Below are 24,231 nucleotides of genomic sequence, written 5' to 3'. Positions count from 1 at the left end.
AATTACTAACCCGTATGCTCCCAGCAAGCGCTTAAAATGGTAATTTTGTCCCCTGCAGCTGGCTTATTGTGCAGTTCAGTTCCTGGAGAAAGACTCCTCACTAACAGAGCATGTAAGTATAGCATCGTTTCCATGAGTGCATGAGGTATACGGTGCTTTTTCTCTGCAGGACAAGTATTATTTTATTACAGATATATTTATTTCATCTTTTGGATTTTATTTAATAAAATAAATATTGAGATAGGGTTATGTCATTTCTAGCCTTTGCTATTTGCACAATTATGTAATTTAAAATGTGTTTTAAAGGATTATAACCTATAGAACAGCCTTTCTCAAGCTTTTCAATATAGTGGGACCCTTGAAATAACTTTCCGGTTTCAGGGAATTCCTGCTAAAAATTCATGATACATCAGTGTTATGATTAGGAAGAATGTTCATTACACTATTGGTCATTGAGAAGAATTACCCTTTTACAGATAGCTAGAAAGCTCAATGGTGTCATTGGGAACATATCTGAGAGACAGAAATTGCTCACTCCTCAAGGAACCCCTAGCAACCTCTACAGGAACCCTGGTTAAGAAACCCTGATATAAAATATGTGTGTATATCTCTTTGAAACTGTAGATTCTGGTTCTGGTACCTAGACTCTAGTGCAGGGGGGTTATTTTTGTGGCTCAGAGGATCCTGGTGCAGCAGAGGTAAATAAGCATATCAGTGAATAAAACTGAAGTTTAGGTATGGCAATTTATACATAATTACAGTATTTCAGTTTCGACCAATGGACCATGCTTCTTTAGGATCCCTGTGTAAGTAGCTCCACTACTACAGTAATTGTCATTAGCTTCCAGGTCCCTTTCCGAGCAGCTTCCCTGCTGCTTAGTGAACACACACTCTGCTTGGCCACCATTCAGAGAACACTTTGCATGTTCTCAATGAATGCAAAGCGTTGTCTGATTGGAGGAGGTAGAGACGGTGACTTCACTTGCCCTTCTCTCCACCTCATCCAATCAGAGGTTTGCTTTGCATTCTTTGAGCAAAATGCAAAGTGTTCTCTAAATGGTACCTGTGCTGAGCCTACTGTGTTCAGAATACAGCAGGACAGCTGCTCACTATGGCACCTGTCAGCTAGTGGAGACCATTGCAGTAATGCCTACTGGATTTCCACAGGTATGGCCCAAACATACTTACATTGGTCCAAGCTGGACCTATGTAAATATTGCAATACCTAAGCTTCAGCCATAAGTTTACATTAAGTGTTAGTGTTAAGGTTACTATTAGGGAGGGTAAGTGTTAGGGGTGCAGTAAGGGTTGGTGAGAAGTTTTGTATTAGAGGTACAAAGAGGGATAGTGTGAGTGTTATTGTTAGGGTTACATGGAGGATTAGGGTAAAATTTAAAGGGAAAGCTATATTTAGGGTTACAGTGAGGATTAGGTATGGGGTCACAGGAAAAGTTAGTGTTAGGGTAACAGTGAGGGTTTGTATGAGTGTTGGTGGGGTTAATGTGATTGGGGGCCTCTCTACTGATAATGCTAACACCACTCTCTCAGTGGTGAAAGATGTTGTATCAGTACGTCCAGTACATCAGAATTATCCTCATTTGATGTACCTGCTGCCTGAATTCCTTCCTCTCTTCATCCTCTGTGATTTTAAAAGTTAAATCATTTTAATGGAAATCTGTAAAAGCAATGGTAGGTCTCTGTCAAAATCTCTTCCCCTTCCTACATGGTGAAGCATCTGTTCAAATTGCAGTGTGTACTGTTCACTTTTAGCTTCTCATTAAATTCAAGCAATGACATTTCTGAAGCTGTCATTGTACAGCTCACATCAGATGTTGCAAGTACTGCTTCATTCTGCAGTAAGAGAAGTCAATTTACTGTTAAATAAGTTCATATGATTGTAATAAATGTCTTTCACACAACAGAGCAGATAAGGACAGGAAGATAATAGTGAGGGGGCACATGCCCCTTAGACAGCAGCACCCCCCATCATTTCATGTCTTCTGGTTCCTGGAACCGACTATACCACTACATCACTGTGTAAAGATTGTATTATTCTGATATTGTGCGTAAAAATATAAAAACAAGATGAAAGGTCAGGGAAGAGCTCAGTGCAGCAGATCTCTGTTCCTGGTGTTATTGTCAATGGAGAAGAATACAAAGAGCCTAGAAAAAGATTCATATTTTTCACTAGGGGAAAGTGGAAGGACGACGTAGCATAATAATAATTTGCAAGGGTACCACAAATCCAAAAGCTAGCCCTGCCTTTATCCTCCTGTCAGCTTGTCTTGCTCTTTCTCTTACCCATCACTTCTGTGAACCTTTTTAACACCATCATGTCCTACATTGGGTGTTTGTACGAATATCAGAAGGACACAATGTAGCACTACCCCCATAGGGGCCGTTTGTAATAATAACTATTTTTCTCCCTAAAAGTCTAGAAGCTTCTTGTCCCTTCAAGCACCAGTCTAGTCACACTGGCTTCAATAACAGTCTAGGGGAAGTTTTATAAAGATTTATTGCTTAAAGAAACTTTAACAGGAGAGGGGTTAGGGCATGGGATACTCCAAAATGATTAGCGCATAGCAATTAGAAGACCATCTTCTCATTAAGTAAGCATGAATGTTGAAAAGTCTAAAACCCCATGGCTGAAGACCCTGAGGTAACTTTCTGAAAAGGCTAAGACCTCATAGCTGACAACCATCAGGCAAGTTTCTTTGGCATTTGGTTACCTTAAGTTTATGCAAAACTACTGGTAGCCAATGCAATTCCAGAACACTGCATGGTGCTTTAGGGTCTTTACTTACAAGTCCTCAGGACTGCTGCCACCTTCTAGCTTCCTCCAAACCCAGTCCAGTGAGTGAGACAGTCCTTCCTCAGACCAGATCCATTGTGGTGAGGTCCTACAATCAGCTTCTATGAAAATCCATCCAGGACTTCAGCTCTGACACCACTGAGGCCTCTAGATTAGCTGCCTCAGGACAGCAGCCCCTCAAGCTCTAGAACCCTCCTGAGGAGAAAGAACCCAGCTCGTTAGTGCCTCAGACTATTTATCACCTTTCCAATCCCCTTCTGGACACTTCTTTCCAGGGAATGGCTGGAGCATGATAATATTCAGGCTGGTTATTTGAATCTTCCACCCAAAGCTCTGGAAGCTTCTTCCAGAGGCAGGGGGAAGCAATCAAACTCTCTGCTCTTTTGATTACAGGAGCCAAACACTAAATTTATCTAGCATCCTATGCTAGGAGGAATGCTGGGGGGGTGTTACAAAATTAAATACTAAATATAAATGTACAAACAAATTAAACAAAGGGTGCAAACACCTATCCAGAGCACATAATTATATGATTTAAAATTATAATATATACTCACAAAGGGAATATAAATGACAAGGTTGTAAATTGTCCAGAAACCCAAATGGCCTTTGAACTCCTCTGGTTCAAATGGATGTCCTACAACCTCTAACGCGTTTCAGGGGACCTGCACCCTTCTTCAGAGCAAGGCACTTGCTCGTTTCAGTTGTATGGGGAAAAATTACATTCTGTAAATTAGTTCTCAAAATTTTGTTATTGAGAAGTGAGAAGAAAGAATGTGGGATTGAGAAGTAAGAGAAATGTATTGGGTCACGGCCGCACTTTTGCAAACTCTATACAAGGCTATGCCAAGAAATATGGGTGTGTTTCAGGGCTCTGTCCTCAGCAGAGGTGTTAGGAGACCTGGCACCCCTGCCAGTACCTTGCATGGCCGCAGAAGTTCACATCGGCTCAAATTTGGCTCCAAACGGCCTTTATAAGGAAGCCCTGCCCTACTCTCAGGTGCTGGTTGATCTCTGGCTTCCCAGTACCTTGGTCCTGTTCCTGTGCTATTGTGATCTGTGATTTCCTGATACCGACTCGGCTTGCTCTTGGACCTGTCTTCTCTGCTTAACCCCTGATCTGACCTCGGCTTGGCTAACGGATATTCCCTCTTGCTCTGTATGACCTCGGCTATCCCATCTGACTACGTCTGCTCTGATTTCCATCTGTTTCCCGGAAGGCTTGCATACCCCACACAGGCACCATCCGTCTGCAGATCCCATCTCAGTGTATCAGCTGTGCTCCTGGGTGGACCACCAACGAGCATTCCTACAGGCGACCTGTGCCACTTTGAGCCTGACTCCTGCTATCCCACTCTCAGGGGAGTCTGGAACTTAGCCGCAAGGGAAGCCCTCTCTCCACTGGCCTCTAACGCCTGGTACGTGATAGTATCAACCAGCCAATATGTCTGAGGCCGCACTAGAGGCCCTATGCCAACAGATGACGGCCCTCACGCAAGCAGTTAAAGATCTGCAGGAAGGATACTTCCAGCTGGAAGGACACCTTCATTCGCTTACTACTTCTGCGACTTCTACAGACCAGAGTCCGTTGGTTAGTCTGAGCCCAATAGTCGCACCAGCCAGTCCGCCTCCTACCACTACACCTGTTGTGGTACTACCGCCTCCAAAGCCCAGGGTCCCCATCCCTGAATGCTTCCTAGGGGACCAACGCAAATTCCGAGCCTTTAAAAATGCATGTGAGCTGTATTTCGCATTGCAACCAAGGACCTTCTCACTAGAGGCAGTTAAAGTGGGGTTCATCATTTCTCTTCTGTCTGATGAACCTCAATCATGGGCACACAGCCTACTAGAACAAAAGAACCCCGCACTCAACAACGTGATCACATTTTTTTAAGCCATGGCGATTCTCTATGATGATCCCCAGAGGACCGCTACTGCTGAGTCCGCCCTCCATGCTTTACAACAAGGCCGACAGCCTGTGGAGGACTACATTGTGGAATTCTGCAAATGGTCTGCTGACACCGGGTGGAACAATGCAGCAATAAAATACCAGTTCCATCTGGGCCTGTCTGAATCCCTTAAGGACGAACTAGTTAGGGTGGAAACTCCCTCCTCCCTGGAGGGCCTGATCCAGCTCGCTACCCAATTAGATCGACGGCTACGGGAAAGACGTTCCGAACCTACCCAGTCCTTTCACCGTACGGGGGTTCTGCCAAAGTTTCCAAGACCAATGGCTCATGTCCCTATTCCTCCACCCATCGGCACCTCGGAAGTAGAACCCATGCAAATCGGCCTTCTCCGACCCGTTTTAACTCCAGAGGAAAGAGTACTCAGACGGCAAGGCAACCTAAATCTTTACTGCAGGGCCATGGGCCATTTCTACTGCCCTGTGCAACCCAGTAAGTCCAGCCAACCTCATCCCTCGTATCTCCAGTTGTCCGGAACCCTAACCACCCATGTCATTCTACCCATGTCATTACAGGTGGCTGGAAGGGAAGTCAAGTTGCAGGCAATCGTTGATTCAGGGGCTTGTAGCTGCTTCTGACATCAACACCTTGCCAAGAACCTAGAAATTCCGCTGCTTCCTAAGAAACAAAGGCTGGATGTATTACTGGCAGATGGCACCACCCGTAGTTCAGGAACCGTTACCCAGGAAACCATTTCCATCCTAGCGACAACAGATTCCGGCCACCAGGAATTCATCTGCTTCGATGTCCTTAGATCCCCTATGTTCCCAGCCATCCTAGGAATACCTTGGTTGCAAACCCACAACCCATAAATCGACTGGCCCAGGAAAGAAATTACCTTCCCATCAAGTTACTGCCTTCAACACTGCAGCAGCTCCACACCCTCCAATGTCCCTGTGTGCCTCTCAGTTCAGCCTACTTCAGATGCCAGTCAATCTGTTCCCTCTGCCTACCACAGCTTCCTGGACATGTTCGATAAGAAAAAGGCTGACACTTTGCCTTCTCATCGATCCTATTACTGCCCTATTGAATTGCTTCCAGGGGCAGAAATACTATTTGGATGAATTTTCCCATTGTCCGAACTGGAGCTGGAAGCCCTCCGGCAATATATCGACGAGAACCTTGCCAAAGGATTCATCCGCCCTTTTTCCTCCCCTGCCGGGGTAGGTATTTTCTTCGTTGAGAAGAAGGATCAATCTCTCCGACCTTGCATCGACTATAGAGAGCTCAACAAGATCACCATTAAGAATTGGTACCTACTCCCTCTAGTTCCCGAGTTATTTCAGAGGTTCCTGACAGCCCAAGTGTTCACTAAACTAGATTTACGAGGGGCCTACAATTTAGTTCGCATTAGGAAAGGTGATGAGTGGAAAACCGCCTTCAGAACACGCTTTGGGCACTTCGAGTACCTGGTGATGCCGTTTGGATTATGCAATGCCTCTGCGACGTTCCAACACTTCGTAAATGACATCTTCAGGGAATACCTCGATCTCTTCTTGATCGTCTACCTGGACAACATCTTAATTTTCTCGAACTCTCTGGAAATCCACCGAGACCATGTTAAAAAGGTACTGACTACGCTGAGGATGCATGGCCTGTACGCTAAGGCGAAGAAGTGCGAGTTTGAGAAACAGTCTATCCAGTTCCCGGGGGTTAATCATCTCCACTGAAAGAATCTCCATGGATCCTCAGAAAATCTCCGCCATCTTGGAGTGGCCTGCACCTACTGACAAGAAAGGGGTCCAAAGATTTGTGGGCTTTGCCAACTTCTATCGGAAGTTTATCCAAGGCTTTTCAACCATTATTGCCCCGATTACTCAACTCACCCGCCAGCATGCACGGATTTTCTGGAGCCCGGAAGCATAAATAGCCTTCGGGCAACTAAAGAAGCAATTTACATTGGCTCCTGTGCTACAAGACCTGGAACCAACACTTCCTTTCATCCTGGAGCTGGACGCATCGGAGGTGCCTACAGGAGCCGTGCTCTCACAACGCCAAGGTCCAAAAGCCCTGCTCCATCCGGTAGCCTTTTGTTCCAGGAAACTAAGCCAAGCAGAAAAGCCCTACGACGTAGGCGACAGGGAACTTCTGGCAATCAAAACGGCCTTCGAAGGATGGAGGTACCTTTTTGGAAGGAGCTAGTCACCCGATTATGATCTTCACAGATCATAGGAATCTAGAATATTTAAGATCCGCCAAACGCCTAAGACCCCGGCAAGCTAGATGGGCCTTATACTTTTCTAGACTCAATTTTCATATAACCTACCACCCAGGAACCAAGAATGGGAAGGCAGACGCTCTATCCCATATGTTCCCAGATTCAGTTGAACCTTCGCCCCCTGACACCATCCTGTCTACCCAAACTTTTTTGCTAATCCAACCCAGTCTAAGATCATCAATTGAACAGGCCTTGGCACGCTACTCCGAACCCGTACCAGACTCGTTAAAGAGGCAGAGTGGCTTTCTGTGAGACCAGGATAAGATCTTTGTCCTGAAAACCTAGGATCTTACCTCCTGGACACTTTGGGGCCTGTAAAACTATGGAACTGATCCAACGGTCCTTTTGGTGGCCCAACTTAAGTCAGGACTGCAGAGCCTACATTAAATCCTGCACAGTGTGCCTACGCAGCAAGGGAGACAAAACCAAGGCATGGGGGCTACTGAGACCCCTGCCCATTTTTAATCGCCCCTGGGAAATGATTGCAATGGACTTTATTGTAAACTTGCCGCCCTTTGAGGGGTTTACTACCATCCTAGTGGTGATAGATCGGCTATCCAAAATGGCCCACTTCCTGCCAATGATAGGTACCCCGTCTTCGCCTGAGACAGCACGTGCCTTTATCAAGGAGATTGTGAGGCTACACGGACTACCCAGCAATATTGTTTCTGACCGAGGGGTGAAATTTACCTCCAGGTTCTGGAGAGCCCTGTGCAAAACACTGAAAGTGGAACTCTGTCTATCATCTACTTACCACCCTCAAAGTAATGGCCAAACAGAGTGGACAAACCAAACTTTAGAACAATATCTACGATGTTTCTCCACCGTTTCCCAGGATGACTGGACGTCCCTGCTCTCGTTGGTAGAATTTGCCTACAAAAATTCTATCCATTCTGCTATGAATAAGTCACGATTCTGGGCTAATTATGGATTACACCCTTCCTGCCTTCCGGGTACCATACTCGAAGCCTCAGTACCCGCAGTACAGGACAGACTTATCAGGATACAGGACAGCTATCAAGCTTTCTAAGAATCCATACAATGATCACATACAGACTATAAAAAGTACTATGACAAGAAACGGGAAATCCTGCTCTAAAGGTCGGAGACAAGGTTTGGTTGTCAGCAGCCAACTTACAACTTCCTTGCCCATCACGAAAATTGGGTCCAAGATACATTACCCCCTTCCAAATAAAATGAGAAATCAATCCAGTAGCATATGAACTATCCCTTCCCAAATCATACAGGATTCATCCAGTCTTCCATGTCTCTCTGCTCAAGCCAGCTGTTCATGACCCATTTCCAGGAAGAATGGAACCACCTCCACCACCAATGACAGTTGGGGAGGAGGCAGAATACAAGGTAGAATCAATCCTGGACTGCAGGAAACTGGAAAGACAAATCCAATTCTTGATCAATTGGAAGGGGTATCCTCCTGAAGAAAGCTCCTGGGAACCAAAGGACAATGTACATGCCCCCACACTTCTCCAAGAGTTTTGCTCCAAATATCCAGACAAGATGGCCCAAGTAGGCATCCAGAGGCTGCCCTTTGGGGGGGGGGCACTGTCAGGGCTCTGTCCTCAGCAGAGGTGTTAGGAGACCTGGCACCCCTGCCAGTACCTTGCATGGACACAGAAGTTCACATCAGCTCAAATTTGGCTCCAAACGGCCTTTATAAGGAAGCCCTGCCCTACTCTCAGGTGCTGGTTGATCTCTGGCTTCCCAGTACCTTGGTCCTGTTCCTGTGCTATTGTGATCTGTGATTTCCTGATACCGACTCGGCTTGCTCTTGGACCTGTCTTCTCTGCTTAAGCCCTGATCTGATCTCGCCTTGGCTAACAGATATTCCCTCTTGCTCCTCTGTGTTTGACCTCGGCTATCCCATCTGACTACGTCTGCTCTGATTTCCACTTGGTACCTGACCTCAACTTTGAACTGGTTATCCTGTGATCCTCTGTTACCCGGAAGGCTTGCATACCTCGCACAGGCACCACCTGTCTGCAGATCCCATCTCAGTGCATCAGCTGTGCTCCTGGGTGGACCACCAACGAGCACTCCTACAGACAACCTGTGCCACTTTGAGCCTGACTCCTGCTATCCCACTCTCAGGGGAGTCTGGAACTTAGCCGCAAGGGAAGCCCTCTCTCCATTGGCCTCTAACACCAGGTACATGATAGTGTGTTTTCTAACCAAAGCTCACAATACCAATCAGTCTATACGCCCTTCCTAATTCATGGTCATGCGATATTGGTAATGAGTAAAAAAAGAAGCTGGAGAGTGCAGGTGGTAGAAATAAAGTTTTTTGGGGGTTTTTTTAATACGGTTATTCTAAACTCACTCTCTGTGATGCCAAAATAATCTGTAGATCCTGAGATATAGACAGCTGAATGTATATGCAAATATATCAATGGTTCCTGTAAAAATTGAGCTTGGGTTTGCTCATCCTTGTGCACATGTTTCTTAAATAAGGGAGTACAAAGAACAGTGATGAGGTGCTAAATGCTGTTACTCAAAGCAATCCCAAGACTCAGATCAATGAAAGATGATTGTTGGTTGCTTGCAATGAATTGCAGCTCATTGCACTTTTTCTTACCAAATAAGTTCATATTCTTATTAAATAATCTCATAACTGTTTAACGCTGATAAAAAGATGTTAAAGCTAAATGTATAACGCTCAACAGGTGTAGCTCTGTACTTCATATTTATTAATAATAGCGCTGCATGCACTGTCTATCCATTAATTTGTCATTAATAAATATACAGTATAATGATGTTTTATATTGTTTGCATTGTACTGATGAAACTTTATTTTTTAAAACATCGCTTATGTCGCCACTGAAATTGATTCTTGCAGAATAAAAGCATACTACACTATTATTGCCATAACTTAGATATACGAAGTGTATTCAACTTAATTTCTAGCTCCAGTATTGTCACCTAATCCTTGCCATGTACTGGCCATCTTATTGCTTCAGACACAACTATTTATATTAATCTTCCTACTCAGCTACACTAATACTATGAATTTGATATTTACAACATGGATAAAAAGTAACATTTGCCCATTAATGACAAGTGTATGCAACAACAATGAAAAATGATAGGTTACTAATGGTAACACCACTAATTTGTTTTGGCATTTAGACATTTGCCAAATGTGTCTTGCTGGGAATAGTAGTATAAAGACTCAGTTAGAAAACTGCGAGCAGCTGAAGCAAATACATTTTAAATGGAAATAACAATGTTTATCTTTACAGGTAATTCGAGGTTTGCTAAAGTATTGGCCAAAAACCTGCACTCAAAAGGAGGTAAACCACAGTTATAATGAACAAAGAATCATCTATATATTGTATGAAAATTAAATAGTAAAAATTTAGTATTTTTACAATATATACTAGAAGCACTGTACAGTATGTTTATCCACAAACGGGAAATATGTTACATACTGTATACTTGGACTTGAGTTTTTAAAGTTGCCCTAATATTTGTGACAGAAAGTATATACAATATTGCATTTAGGACTACACAATTCACAATATATAACCATGCAAAAATACAAACATGTAGAGAAACAACTTCTATTAATACTTTGATCCTCCAATATGTTTTTAATACAAAGGTGCAGTGCTAAATCACATAACCCCTGCAGTGAAATGTAAATGCCAGTTAAAGCTGGTATATAAACTAACAAGCACATACAAATAGGAACTTTTTACACAGTTATAATAATAATATAAATTGATTGCACTTGTTAACCTATCTGGGGAGAACCCAGGTTCTATAAATGAAACACAAAGGGAAGGTTCACTAAAACTGGAGTGTGCAGAATCTGATGCAGCTCAGCTTCCAGGTTTAATTGTCAAAGCTTAATTGAACAAGTTGAAAGCTGATTGATTACCATACACAACTGCTCTAGATTCCGAATGCTCCAGTTTTAGTAAATCTCCCCCTAAATATCAATGTAATATTTCAAACAAAAAAATACTGCAATAAATTCCATGGCTCCACAAATGAACAATTCTTCCATTTCATCATGTAATAGTCGAGTGAAAAAATAATTAGATGGAGGATAATTTTAATCTACCAATCACCACTTGTAAAGCCAGACCTGGAAATCTGTCATGGAAGGAACATGGAGGATGCCATTGCAGATTTCTCCTTCTGGAAATAATAGTTGCCATGGTGCCATGCTTGATCCTCTAGTTTTAGTATTTAGAGATATTTAGCCAAATCAAGCATGCAGGTAAGGACTTTTGAGTTCCCTGATCTGTATACATTTCTGGTCACTGACTCAGAATGAACCCTTTCCTAGCAAGCATTCAGGGGCAATTTGGCAGGCACTGAAAACCCTTGCAAAGTACCCCTTTGTAGCATCCGCAAGACTATTAGCCTTTGTATACCAGCATTTTTTATTTTTTTTTAAATACATTATTTATACTCATGCATGCTTCTAACAAAGGGTAGATTTTAATATATATTTGCTCTATTTTACAGTATGGTCGCATTATTCCTAATATTGCACCCATATAAAAAACACACATGCAAATTAAATGAATATGACCTGAATAACATTGAGAAACTGATCGACAGATTATATGTCCTGAAACTGAATTGATTTTTTGTATTGTACTATCTCTTGGGAGATAGTAAAATTAGCCAAAGAGAATCATATAGCACAATGAGCATGTTTCTTGGCAAAGAAGTAAATTGGGGAGATGACAGTAAATGATGAAAGTAGGTAATGCTGCACTCACACATTAAACCCCAGAGTCATACTCCTGTTGTGTATTTAAATGTGTGTGTCTTCTGGCAGGTAATGTTCCTTGGAGAGTTGGAGGAAATTCTAGATGTCATTGAACCCTCCCAATTTGTGAAAATTCAAGAGCCACTATTTAAACAGATCGCTCGCTGTATTTCCAGTCCTCACTTTCAGGTACATAACAGTCATATTGCTACAAAAAAATAATTTTATGCATATTACATGTGTCTATCTGTTACATGCTACTTTCAATTCATCAGCTTTTGTTTTCAGCCTTAAAGTGGTATTAAACCCAAAAACAAACTGAAATAAAGGAAATGATGCAGCGCTACTCTGATAATATTATAACTAATACTTAATACTTAAATAGTATATAAAAAGTACATATATATAAAGTGACACAATGTGCAAAAAAACATAAACAGTGACCTGATCCTCCAGGGATCTACAAATATATAATAGTGAACCGATCCTCAATGGATTCAAAAGTGTACACAGTGATTATTGCACCACCTCAATGATGGTAATCGCAGACGTTTATAAACCAATACTAAGCGTATGGTATACAGTGGGGCAAAAAAGTATTTAGTCAGCCACCAATTGTGCAAGTTTTCCCACTTAAAAAGATGAGAGAGGCCTGTCATTGGCATCATAGGTAGACCTCAACTATGAGAGACAAAATGAGAAAAAAAATCCAGACAATTACATTGGCTGATTTGGAAAGAATTTATTTGCAAATTATGGTGGATAATAAGTATTTGGTCACCTACAAACAAGCAAGATTTCTGGCTCTCACAGACCTGTACCTTCTTCTTTAAGAGGCTCCTCTGTCCTGTACTCATTACCTGGCAATTGTTTGAACTTGTTATCAGTATAAAAGACACCTGTCCACAACCTCAAACAGTCACACTCCAAACTCCACTATGGTGAAGACCAAAGAGCTGTCGAGGGACATCAGAAACAAAATTGTAGACCTGCACCAGGCTGGGAAGACTTAATCTGCAATAGGCAAGCAGCTTGGTGTGAACAAATCAACAGTGGGAGCAATAATTAGAAAATAGAAGACATACAAGACCACTGATAATCTCCCTCGATCTGGGGCTCCACGCAAGATCTCACCCCGTGGAGTCAAAATGATCACAAGAACGGTGAACAAAAATCCCAGGACCACACGGGGGGACCTAGTGAATGACCTGCAGAGAGCTGGGACCAACGTAACAAAGGCTACCATCAGTAACACACTACGCCGCCAGGGACTCAGATCCTGCAGTGCCAGACGTGTCCCCCTGCTTAAGCCAGTACATGTCCGGGCCCGTCTGAGGTTTGCTAGAGAGCATTTGGATAATCCAGAAGAGGATTGGGAGAATGTCATATGGTTAGATGAAACCAAAATAGAACTGTTTGGTAGAAACACAACTCGTCGTGTTTGGAGGAGAGAGAATGCTGAGTTGCATCCAAAGAACACCATACCTACTGTGAAGCATGGGGGTGGCAACATCATGCTTTGGGGCTGTTTCTCCGCAAAGGGACCAGGACAACTGATCCATGTACAGGACAGAATGAATGGGGCCATGTATTGTGAGATTTTGAGTGCAAACCTCCTTCCATCAGCAAGGGCATTGAAGTTGAGACGTGGCTGGGTCTTGTCAACATGACAATGATCCCAAACATACCACCTGGGCAACGAAGGAGTGGCTTCGTAAGAAGCATTTCAAGGTCCTGGAGTGGCCTAGCTAGTCTCCAGATCTCAACCCCATAGAAAACCTTTGGAGGGAGTTGAAAGTTCGTGTTGCCCAGCGACAGCCCCAAAACATCACTGCTTTAGAGGAGATCTGCATGGAGGAATGGGCCAACATACCAGCAACAGTGTGTGCCAACCTTGTGAAGACTTACAGGAAACGTTTGACCTCTGTCATTGCCAACAAAGGATATATAACAAAGTATTGAGATGAACTTTTGATATTGACCAAACACTTATTTTCCACCATAATTTGCAAATAAATTCTTTCCAAATCAGCCAATGTGATTGTCTGGATTTTTTTTCTCATTTTGTCTCTCATAGTTGAGGTCTACCTAAGATGCCAATTACAGGCCTTTCTCATCTTTTTAAGTGGGAGAACTTGCACAATTGGTGGCTGACTAAATACTTTTTTGCCCAACTGTAAGTGCGCATAAATCCTAAATTAGGATCCAAAGTGATGGTGTGAACAAACAGGAATATATAAATTTAGTCCAAAAAATGGACTAATAGGTGACACGTCCAAATTTTGGACTCAAATTGAAAGAAACGCATAAAAGTGCATAAAAAAGTGCATAAACATGCAAAAACCAAATATCTGAATCCCAAAAACTGTAAAGTGTTTCCATATACAAATCAATGCATACACAAAAAAACAACCAATGATAAATACAATAGTGAAAAATAACTACGTCATGCAAAATGCATGACTCCAAACTAAAAGTAAGAATGTGAAAAAATGTCCAAATGTGGTACTACACCACCATATATTCAAATAAACAGGATAACACTCATGCACGTGGATGGTGAATGTGGGTAACCACAGAAGAGTATCCGTCAAAAGCCGGATTGGCCGTTCACCTCCTTGCTTCGACCCGCAGGGGGTCAAAACACTTTTGGGATCACTAAACCGGATCTTACATGTATATGATTCCTCTATTTCTGGATATCTCTCCCTGCAGCGATCTCCCTCTCAGGGATGTGCGTGTAAGTAGCAAAATCCTCTCCAGGTATACAAGTAAGGTATTGCCAGTATCTCAAAAAACATAGGTAGAACCTTCCATAGTGTATTACCTTTTATTAAACTCAATATTAAGCAAAGAAATTCAAATTTTGCACTCACATTGTCATCTTTAGCAAACAAGCATTTAGAACCTCATGTACTGGGTGTATCTGCATGGGTATGTTCAATTGGGTGCAGCAAGATGGCGTCCGAACTGCAAGTGCGTCACTGCACCTACGCATTACGTTACTTTAGTCACTTTTGGTTTTGGGTTTAATACCGCTTTACTACATAATTTGTCTTGATATCTTGTTTCAGGTTGCAGAGCGAGCACTTTATTTCTGGAACAATGAGTACATCCTGAGTCTGATAGAGGAAAACTGTCACACCATCCTCCCACTGATATTCGGCACACTCTACCAAGTCTCTAAGGAGCACTGGAACCAGTAAGTGCTGTCCCAGGAAGGAAGCATGCTGTAATATGTCAATAATGGGAGGCCTGTAATAGATTGATTATATGAAGTGATTCTCAGGACTAAGGATGTCAAGCACAGACTGACTCATCAAGCTGCACTATTACTTGCACATGCTAAAAAAAAGTTGCACATTGCACAATATTATAACATTTCTTGGCTCATTAAAGATGGAAACGTATTTTCTTTGGTGATTTGAACACCTCATTCTCACAAAATGGAAAGCTGAAACTGAGCCTGTCCCAAATGAAAAGCTAAAGTGATTGTAAAATCACTTCAGCATTTCACTTTATACAGGCTGCTGAAAAGCTAATTATATGGATAGTTCTTCACTAAAATTGCTCATATGGGGAAGCATGCCTAGCACTGCTAGCTTTTGTCTTAACAAATTAAAACTTGCACAATCAAAGCTTTCATGCTGCAGATTGGGGCAGCAGGGAGGCGAAGGTATATTTTTTTTCCTTTCAGATAGAATAGGGGAGTGTAAACCTGCTAGTATTGTTTTTCCATCTGCCTTTTTAGTGAGATTTTCCTGCCCATCACTTCTATCTGATAGATTCAACAGGGAGGAAAATGAAATCTTTCAAATGTGTGGGCAATTCTCTCCTAGACAGTTGTAATGGGAGCAAGTGTCCCCTTTGGAAGGCTTCCCTGTTCTGTTGGCAACCCAAAATTTTTGATTGACCCCCCAATTTCAATATTGGTGACACTGGTGATCAAAACAATTATTGAGAGTGCTCTTCCTAACACAGACAGCAATACAAACCTGAAAGTAGTTTGAACTCCTCACCACAATCTAAAAAAATACGTCCCAATTTTAAGGAAAAAAGTTTGCCTTTAGTTATACTTTAGCATTCCTCTTGTAAAGTGAGGCAATGAAGAGTGTTGCTTTCTGGAGCAAGGTAAGAGATTACAAACTTTCCCCAGCACTTGATCCAGCTAGCTAGAACTAGAAACTAGAGGGTTTTTTTTCAATACAATTGAAATTAAATGTGTAGCTACATTGCCACGCACGCAATGACATCTTTGTAACTCTATAAAGTATATGAGCACCTGAACTAGGATTTTTGTAGTACCACATACTACAAAAATGGCAGCTGCTCCAAACCATCTTATAATTGGTACTCCTTCTCTTTCAAAGCACCACAGCACATCAGAAGTTCAAGCCCACTGAAAAGGAAAATGAGACCACACTTTGCAGAGGTGCCTTGGTGTGGCAGTGTGGTTTCACATAGATCTGCAAATGTGCACTGAAAATCCCTGTTTTTAACCACTTGATGACCAGTCGTGTATAAGTGGTTATACCAGGATGATGGCTACAGCTGCACATTATCTTTTATATTTTACCAATCAACGTAACAACCCGTCACGTAAAAGTGGTTATACTGGGATGATGCCTGTAGCTGCACACCATCTTTCGTATTACCAAAAAATTGGGTTATATATATTGTTGTTTTGCATTAAAATTCAATAAAGTGTATTTTTCCCCCAAAAAATTGCATTTGAAAAATCACTGCGTAATTACTCTGTGACATAAAAAAATTGCAACACCCACCAATTTATTCTCTAGGGCCTCTTCTTTAAACAAAATATATACTGTTTGGGGGTTCTATGAAATTTTCTAGTAAAAAATACTGATTGTTACAAAAAGTGCCAGGAAAGGCCTGGTCTTCAGGTGGTTGTTGGAAATAGTTTAAAACTATTTATTAAAGTGGTTGTAAAGGCCCAAGGTTTTTTATCATCATGCAGTCTATGCATGAAAGTAAAAAACCTTCTGGGTGCAGCATCCCCCCAGCCCCCTCAATACTTACCTGAGCCCTATCGAGATCCATAAATGCGCATGACAGCCTCGGCCGTCCCGAGTCTCTGCCTCCTCATTGGCTGAGACAGCAAGCAGGTGACATTGCTAGCCATCACAGCCAGTCAGCCAATGAGGAGAGAGAGGGGGCAGGGCCAAGCCACAGCTCCATGTGTGAATGGACTCACTTCCTGTCCCAGAAGAAATCCTTCCAAAGTGAGGAAATTTATTGTTGTCACCATGTTCACCCTAGTAGAAGATTCCCCTCTAATCCAAAAGAAGTTTTGCCTATAGCTATACTTTACCACTTGCCCTCCAGAGGATTTACCGCCCTTCCTGACCAGGCCATTTTTTACGTAACGGAGCTGTGTTACTTTAACTGACAATTGCGCGGTCATGCAGCACTGCACCCAAATTAAATTTAAGTCCTTTTTTTCCCATGAATTGCATTTTCTTTGTTGCTATTTGATCGCCTGTATGTTTTTTAATTTTTGCGCAATAAAAAAAAAAAGTTGACAATTTTGAGAAAAAAAACCCTATATTTTTTACTTTTTGCTATTAAACATGTGCAGTAAAAAATTTTAAAAATCAAATTTTGTCATAAATTTAGGCCAAAATGTATTCTGCCACATGTCTTTGCTACAAAAAATCCCAATACATGTAAATTAATTGGTTTACATAAAAGTTATAGTGTTTTTAAATGGCGGTACAGATACTGGTATTTTTTTTTTCAATTTTTTATGTTTACTAGTAATGGCAGCAATCAGTGACTTATAGCAGGACTGCGGGACTGCGGTGGGCATTCTGACACTGGGGGGAACTGACTTGGTGTCACTAACATCCCCAGTGATACCAATACAGTGATCAGTGCTAAAAAAAAAAGCACTGACACTGTACTAATGGCACTGGGCAGGAAAAGGTTAACATGAGGGGCGATCAAAAGGTTAACTGTGTGCTGTTTCACTGTAAGCTCTGTGTGTGTGCTTCACTGTAATCACACTTCTTTGGATGGCTGCGCTGTGTACAGCTATCCAAAGCAGTGTGCAGGAGCTGACAGGGAGGAGAACTGTATTGTTCACATACAGTTCTCCTCCCCGTCAGAGATGCTCGGCAATTACCGGGCACCGGCAAGTAATCACCGGCCGGGACCCCACCAGCCGGGACCCGGTGATTGACAGCCACGGCCGAAAATGCAAAATGACGTGTATATGTGTGTGTGTGTGTGTGTATATATATATATATATATATATATATATATATATATAAAATTGTGTGCACCCGTGCTGCCCTGTAGCAGTATATCTGCTATAGGGCGGTTGGGAAGCGGTTAAGCTATTTCTACCTTTTATCCAGCAATATGTTCTTGAACTTGATATTTGAGAAACCATGGCCTTACACTTTCACATCCTTTATGCCTGAGTGCCTTTTCAACTATCGTTGATTCCTTCTGTTTCTTCTTTAGAACAATTGTCTCCCTGATTTATAATGTCCTGAAGACTTTTATGGAAATGAATGGGAAACTCTTTGATGAACTCACAGCATCCTATAAACTTGACAGGCAACAGTAAGTCCTGCTATAAAAACTGTATGCTTAACCAAGGTGAAATGCTAGTTCTTTGAATACACAAGATTACATAATAACTTACATGTAGTATAATACCTTGACTGATGTGACCACTGGATGTCACCATCCATGTACTCAGCTGGATTCTACTCAGATGTCTACTTAAGCTTAAAGTAAAAAAAAATCCATATAAAAAAGATCTATATATTTACCTCACAGTTTTGTCACGTGATACTGCAGCTCAGTATATGGAAGCGCCTAAAATAGGTATACAGATCTTTTTTTTATATACAGGACAGGTAGGATAAGTAGGAGGAAGAAGAGGGAACAGTTTAGCAATAGCTATAGTTAGGCTCCACATTAAAAGTTGTACTTGAGGTAACCGTTACCTATGTATGTGTGAATGCATGACCATCTGGCAGCAAGTATAATCTCTAAATATTAAGCCGTGTAATAGCTTTCATGGAGAGTAGCTGAGTGGATCAAAGGTGCTCCAACTCAATCAAGAATTGGGAAAGTGTGATAAAAGTTAAAGACCTTTAGGGGTTAGAGAAAGCAGATTGATATTCAGCTTCAAAAAGCAATGCAGAATACAGGTCATGTAGGATTCTAAAAAGTACACTTAGTTTAAATTCGAAAATAAAGCAATCAAATCAATATACTGAGAACAGCCTTCACACACGCATTTTGTTTTTCATTTTTGCATTGCTATAGTGCAGTGATTCCCAACCCCTAGGAAACGTTTGATTAATGTTCACCTCCTCTACAAATGTAATATCACATTTCAGGGTGAAGAATTCTAATTTCTAATTTTTAAACCACACATTGAACCACATACAATATTGCGGGTGAACAAATTGAACAAAAAAATAAGCTTTTAACAAATATAAAAAGTGCAAATAGATTCTAATTTATATAGAAAAATGTGAAAGATATAATCAATCCCAATTGTGAACATAAAATTCAATGACTAAGTCCAGACTATGGGAACCTCCATGTTGGATTATATATAGCAATGGATAAATTAAAGGCAGGTATGCCTGGAGACAGTCCATTCCTCCTTAAAGGTGCAATGACACACCAGAACATAAAAATTTCCAATGTGTCCATTAGCTGCCTCCAGCAGAGGTGGTTGCCATTTTTGTGTAGAATGGTGGCTTAACCGTCTCATCGCACTATGCATGGAGACAATGAGTTAAGGGAGGCCAAATGATAAATCCCATTGCACACATTTTATATGCCAATCACACTGATTACTGTAGATCTAAGCATTCTTAATGTTTGTACATGCAGGAAGTATTCATAGTTAGTTTTCTCATGAAACTGGATTCTCATTTTTTAGATTATGCTTAAATTATACATTAGATAGATGATATTGACATTGCTGAGAATACAAAATTTTGAACCAGATAGTACAACCATCCTTACCCTTGGCTTCTGAGGGAAAATAATGCATGTAGGGAATTTCTTACAAAGGCATCGCAGACTGCTATTTTAGTACGTTAAAAATAAATGTATGACCAAAGCTTTTTTGGCCCTGCTTCTATGGATCACAGGACTGCACTCCTGTGATCCATTTTTAGCCAGCAGCAGGCCTTAGCCATACAGCTTTAGCCATATGGTCAGGATCCACCCAAAAGCCTGACTGGCAGCTGGCTCAGCATCTCAACATGGCACTGAGAGACTGAGCCAGCCTCTCCACTCCCTCCACAGTCCGAAGGGGCACAGTAGAGAGCCAGTGACTGACAGTCACAAGATCTCTGCTCAGTGAAGACTAAGATCTGAGAAATCAGCGGTCTTATAAGTAGCAGGAGAGAGATGGCAGCATTGGCTCGATGATGCATCCACCTAGGTGAGTGTAATTTTTTTTTTTTGCTAACCCCATACAAAGTGTCGCTAAACCCAAAACATAAAAAAAAAACTATCAATAAATGCTGTATTGCATGCTATTCATACTCCATCACTATGAGATTCGTTTTCTGTATTCTGCATAAAGTCTGGTTGATCCTGCTGTTCTCTATCTCCCCCTTCTGTTTATGTCCCTAATTCAGCTAGGGATTTTGCAGCTGTAGAGACAACTCTGCACATGCTTAGTTATCAGTGAGTTTCTATGCTGAGCAGCCCATGTGGCTATAGAGTCACACATTTGGGCGTATACACAGTGGTAAATGACAGCCCACGCTCTCCCTCTTCCTCCATGGCCACTAACCATCTAAAGACAGTGGGGGGTGAGATATTGCATGTAGATTAACAGAGAAATCACCTCCCTCTTATTTTAAGACACAGTCCTGGAGGGGTGTGACACAGCCTGTGACTGGCAGAAATCTACCCACACCATGTTATTTCCACAAAATATTAAAGATCTGATTTTCAATATAAATTTGTATTCCAATTTAAAACAGTTTATTGATATCATTTATTTATTTTTACTCAGTATTCCAAAGGTTGTTTTTGTTAAATTTTGAACATGTGACCAGTAGTGGAAGACTAGAAGTTCCCCCTGCTTATGATTCTCTGCAGACAGGCTGGGAAAGAGATGGGTCTGGTGACAGCTGTATATCTATTAGGAAAAAGATGTTTTGTTTTTTAAATTAAAATAATCACAGTGCCATCATCCACAAAGGGAAAGTGAATGGATAATGTAAATTAAACAAAGTGTGTTTAGTATCACTTTTAAGTTGTGTTTTATTTAAGCTGAGTATACCTCTTGACCTATGTGTGCTAATTCTTTCCTAATAGGGAGATGAAGCGAGAAAAAGAACGCCAGGAGCTTTGGAGAAAACTAGATGAGCTGCGTCTAAAAAAGCTCAGTGGTCTAGAAGAAGCTCAGATGAACCAGCTTAATTTACAGCACAGCCGAGCGAGTAAAAGTTAGGAGACCCCCAATCACCTTCCACTATTTAACAGAAGACCACTGCAGCCAGTCCACACCCCCTCCTCCCCACATTGAACCCTTTGTTTAGAATTCATACGTACCTCCTTGAGTGGGGGAAGAGCTGTAGCTCACACCGTGATGCCAGTACCATTAATAGATTATGGGATTTAAACATTCCAGGGATGTCACCTTTTCATGTTTTAGCAGTATATTTTCTTTTCCTGGGAGAGCAACACATATTGAAGCCTTTTCGGCAAACCACCATATGCCATTCCCACTTAGAAACAGCAAAGACTTCTAGTAAAAGCCATTATGTGTCTATGCCACTTTGTATCCATTGATATTATGGAGTACTATGAAGAAGGTTAACAAGACTGGTCACTACATCAAAGGATTCCTGGGAAAAAAAAGAAAAGTTTTGTCACTTTCTGTCCAGTGGAAGCAGGGACTTCTGGGAAGATCCCTGCATCTGTAACCCTTTGTGAAAGTTAAGGCTTCCGGGCAAGCCTGTCACTAATCCACTTCAGTCATATTTTGACCATGAAAGTAAAGGCTTCTGGGAAAGCCTTCTTAATATTCAGCAATGGTCACTTTCTGTTTGTAAAAACAGAGGCTTCTGGAAAGGCCTATGTCTCCTGTCTGTCAATTTCTGTCTGTGAGAGCAGAGACTTCTGGGAAAGTCTCTCCACCAGTTATCTTTATTCCGTCAATAAGAGTCTGGGCTTCTGGGAAGCCAATTCTGAACCACTCCTGTAACCGAAACCACCTCTGCCCCCCATCCACACACATCTCTCCTGGTTGTAGGAAACTATCTTACAAGAAAAAGATTTAAGAACAATGGACATGCAGAAAACACCATGCTGGATTCATGGGAGCAAAGACTTCTAGGTAGTCTGACCTGTCCTCCACTGCCCATCGATGTTCATCCTATGAATACTCCAGGTCACTTAATGGTTTTGTTGACTGCATTTGAAGAGAAGATAAAGTGTACTTTCAGGAATTTATAAAAAATTAACTTTCTAGGGGTTCTTAGATTTAAGTTGTGATAAAGAGTACTACCCAACTGCTAATTACAGATCACATTAAATACATTCCATTGTCTATTTGAAGGTGACATGGCGGTAAATAAAATATAATAACAGGCTGATTATGACATTTTAAAGGCATGTTGTGGAAACTCAACAAGAAATCTGTTTATTTCAAGGCAAATGATTGTATTTAGTCAAGTCCAGACCCAGGTTACATCTGGCAAACATTTGCATTACCCAGCGATTGCACAGAATTTTTCAACAAGAAACCATCAATGGAATATCTTTGGAATACAAACTGCGAGGCAGTCAACAGCTAGGATTGTTGTTAAGCTCTGATGTTCTGGATAATGCTCTCACCAACACCAACTGTTTTTGCTTATTACTATTTGAGAGAGCAGGGGATTCTAGTTTCATAGATACTATACATAGAAAGTACCTTAGTTGGCTGAACCTATATTAAAAATTGGAAGGTTTAGATGCTGATAGAAAACTACAACATAATAAACAAGGGGAAAATGTCTGAAAAAAAAAACAACAAAGGACCAAGCCATGAAGCTCAAGATATGCTTTTCAATCATCCAATTAGCTGCTGCGTGCCAACTATATTTGTTGAAAAAATTCCAAGTTATCATCAGTCTGTTGTACTCTAGAACTGGGTTTTGAAAGGTAGCAGAAACCTCAAAGGAAAACCAAATGTTTAATCACAAAAGAGGGAAATGGGACATACACTGATTTTGTTGAAGAGGACCCAAAAGCCAAAATCCTTGTCCCTCCGATCTTTTAAAAATATAGCAGGATATGGTTCTATAAAAAGAGGTCTAACTTGCTCACTATGCAGAACTTCTCAGAATTATTCTTACTGTCATGTGAAAAGTCCTTCATGCTGTATCAGAGAACAGAAAACGTTAATAATGAGGATAAGCCCAAAAACATTATTGTTCGTAGATGACACAACCAAGCAGCTCTTGATGACAACTTATTTCAGGATTTAAATTTCACCAAAGGACTCTGTGAAAATTGAATCAACTAAAGTCATGAAACAGCTTGACTGTCTTGATAGACATTTTGCATTATAATCCAGTTTGGTTCCATGTGACATTCCACAGTGTGACACCTAAAATAACTCCAAAACACTTCGACAGAGAAGACAGAATAAGGGAGAATATGCTGCTTTCTTTAGGCTGCAGCTTTCCATTGCAATACAGGCAGGAGATGAAATTGTACTGCTCTTCTTTACGTATGTGTGTGTGTGGGGGGAATACTGATCCTCTTATTAACGGTATAAATTAGCCTATTCTCGAAGAGTATATATAAATATAAATATATTGTGTGCAATGTTTTAATTTTTATTTTTATTTTTTTAAGCAATTATTTATGGTATTATTATTTATTTCGTATTTAATATGGTCAGCGTTGGATTTGTTTAGTTCACAGAGGGAAGGGGGAGGAGAGGGGTGAATATGATATTTAACCTGTTCACTGCTGAATTAAATGCTGGGTCTCAGAAATATGTCCTGTCTTTATGTCTAAAACTTCTGGCAACCTATATTTATACAGGCATTTAGTTATTAGGTTGTAAAAAGATGTAGGTTCACCAAGGTTGACCATTCATTTTCTGCTATTTTGACTACAGTATGTTTTGCATGACTTTTCTTGCTAAGTAAAATGAGGGTAATTCCATGTCTGAGTGATGCTTTGTGTAAAAGTAATAATATGGTTTTGCTGAGGGTTTCTTATGTGGCTCCATGAAAACACTTTTGTACATATATGTTTGTTTCTTGGTACAGCCACTTCGGGATCAAGGAGAAAATATGCTCTCATCAATTTTAACCTGTATCCTACTGCAGACCTAATATCTAACTCATCTTTATTCTAAGTAATATTTTTAATCCATTCAGGGCTTTTCCTACTCACTGTACCCCTAGTGGCATTAGACAGTTGCTCCAGTCTGTAATTCTGCCTTTACCACAGTCCCCACATTTTAGGCTCTATC

General features: G+C 41.2%; 1 protein-coding gene across 4 annotated transcripts in view; it reads left to right on the top strand.

The window, feature by feature from the left end:
* The window catches only part of PPP2R5B (protein phosphatase 2 regulatory subunit B'beta), a 124,448-nt gene extending 100,530 nt beyond the window's left edge, over positions 1-23,918 (top strand). For all 4 annotated transcript variants that reach the window (XM_089662815.1, XM_089662814.1, XM_089662813.1 and 1 more), the window contains 6 exons: positions 59-112; positions 10,255-10,305; positions 11,811-11,930; positions 14,816-14,943; positions 18,231-18,332; positions 21,072-23,918. In XM_089662815.1, coding sequence (XP_089518941.1) covers positions 59-112; positions 10,255-10,305; positions 11,811-11,930; positions 14,816-14,943; positions 18,231-18,332; positions 21,072-21,207 — 591 coding nt within the window. In that variant the 3' untranslated portion in view covers positions 21,208-23,918. The remainder of the gene's footprint in view (positions 1-58; positions 113-10,254; positions 10,306-11,810; positions 11,931-14,815; positions 14,944-18,230; positions 18,333-21,071) is intronic.
* Positions 23,919-24,231: the final 313 nt, after the last annotated feature.

The sequence above is a fragment of the Staurois parvus genome, unplaced genomic scaffold (assembly GCF_062004578.1).
Source record: "Staurois parvus isolate SC_StPar_1 unplaced genomic scaffold, SC_StPar_1.0 ptg001556l, whole genome shotgun sequence".
Classification (NCBI taxonomy): domain Eukaryota; kingdom Metazoa; phylum Chordata; class Amphibia; order Anura; family Ranidae; genus Staurois; species Staurois parvus.
This window is presented reverse-complemented; position numbering and strand designations above follow the sequence as displayed.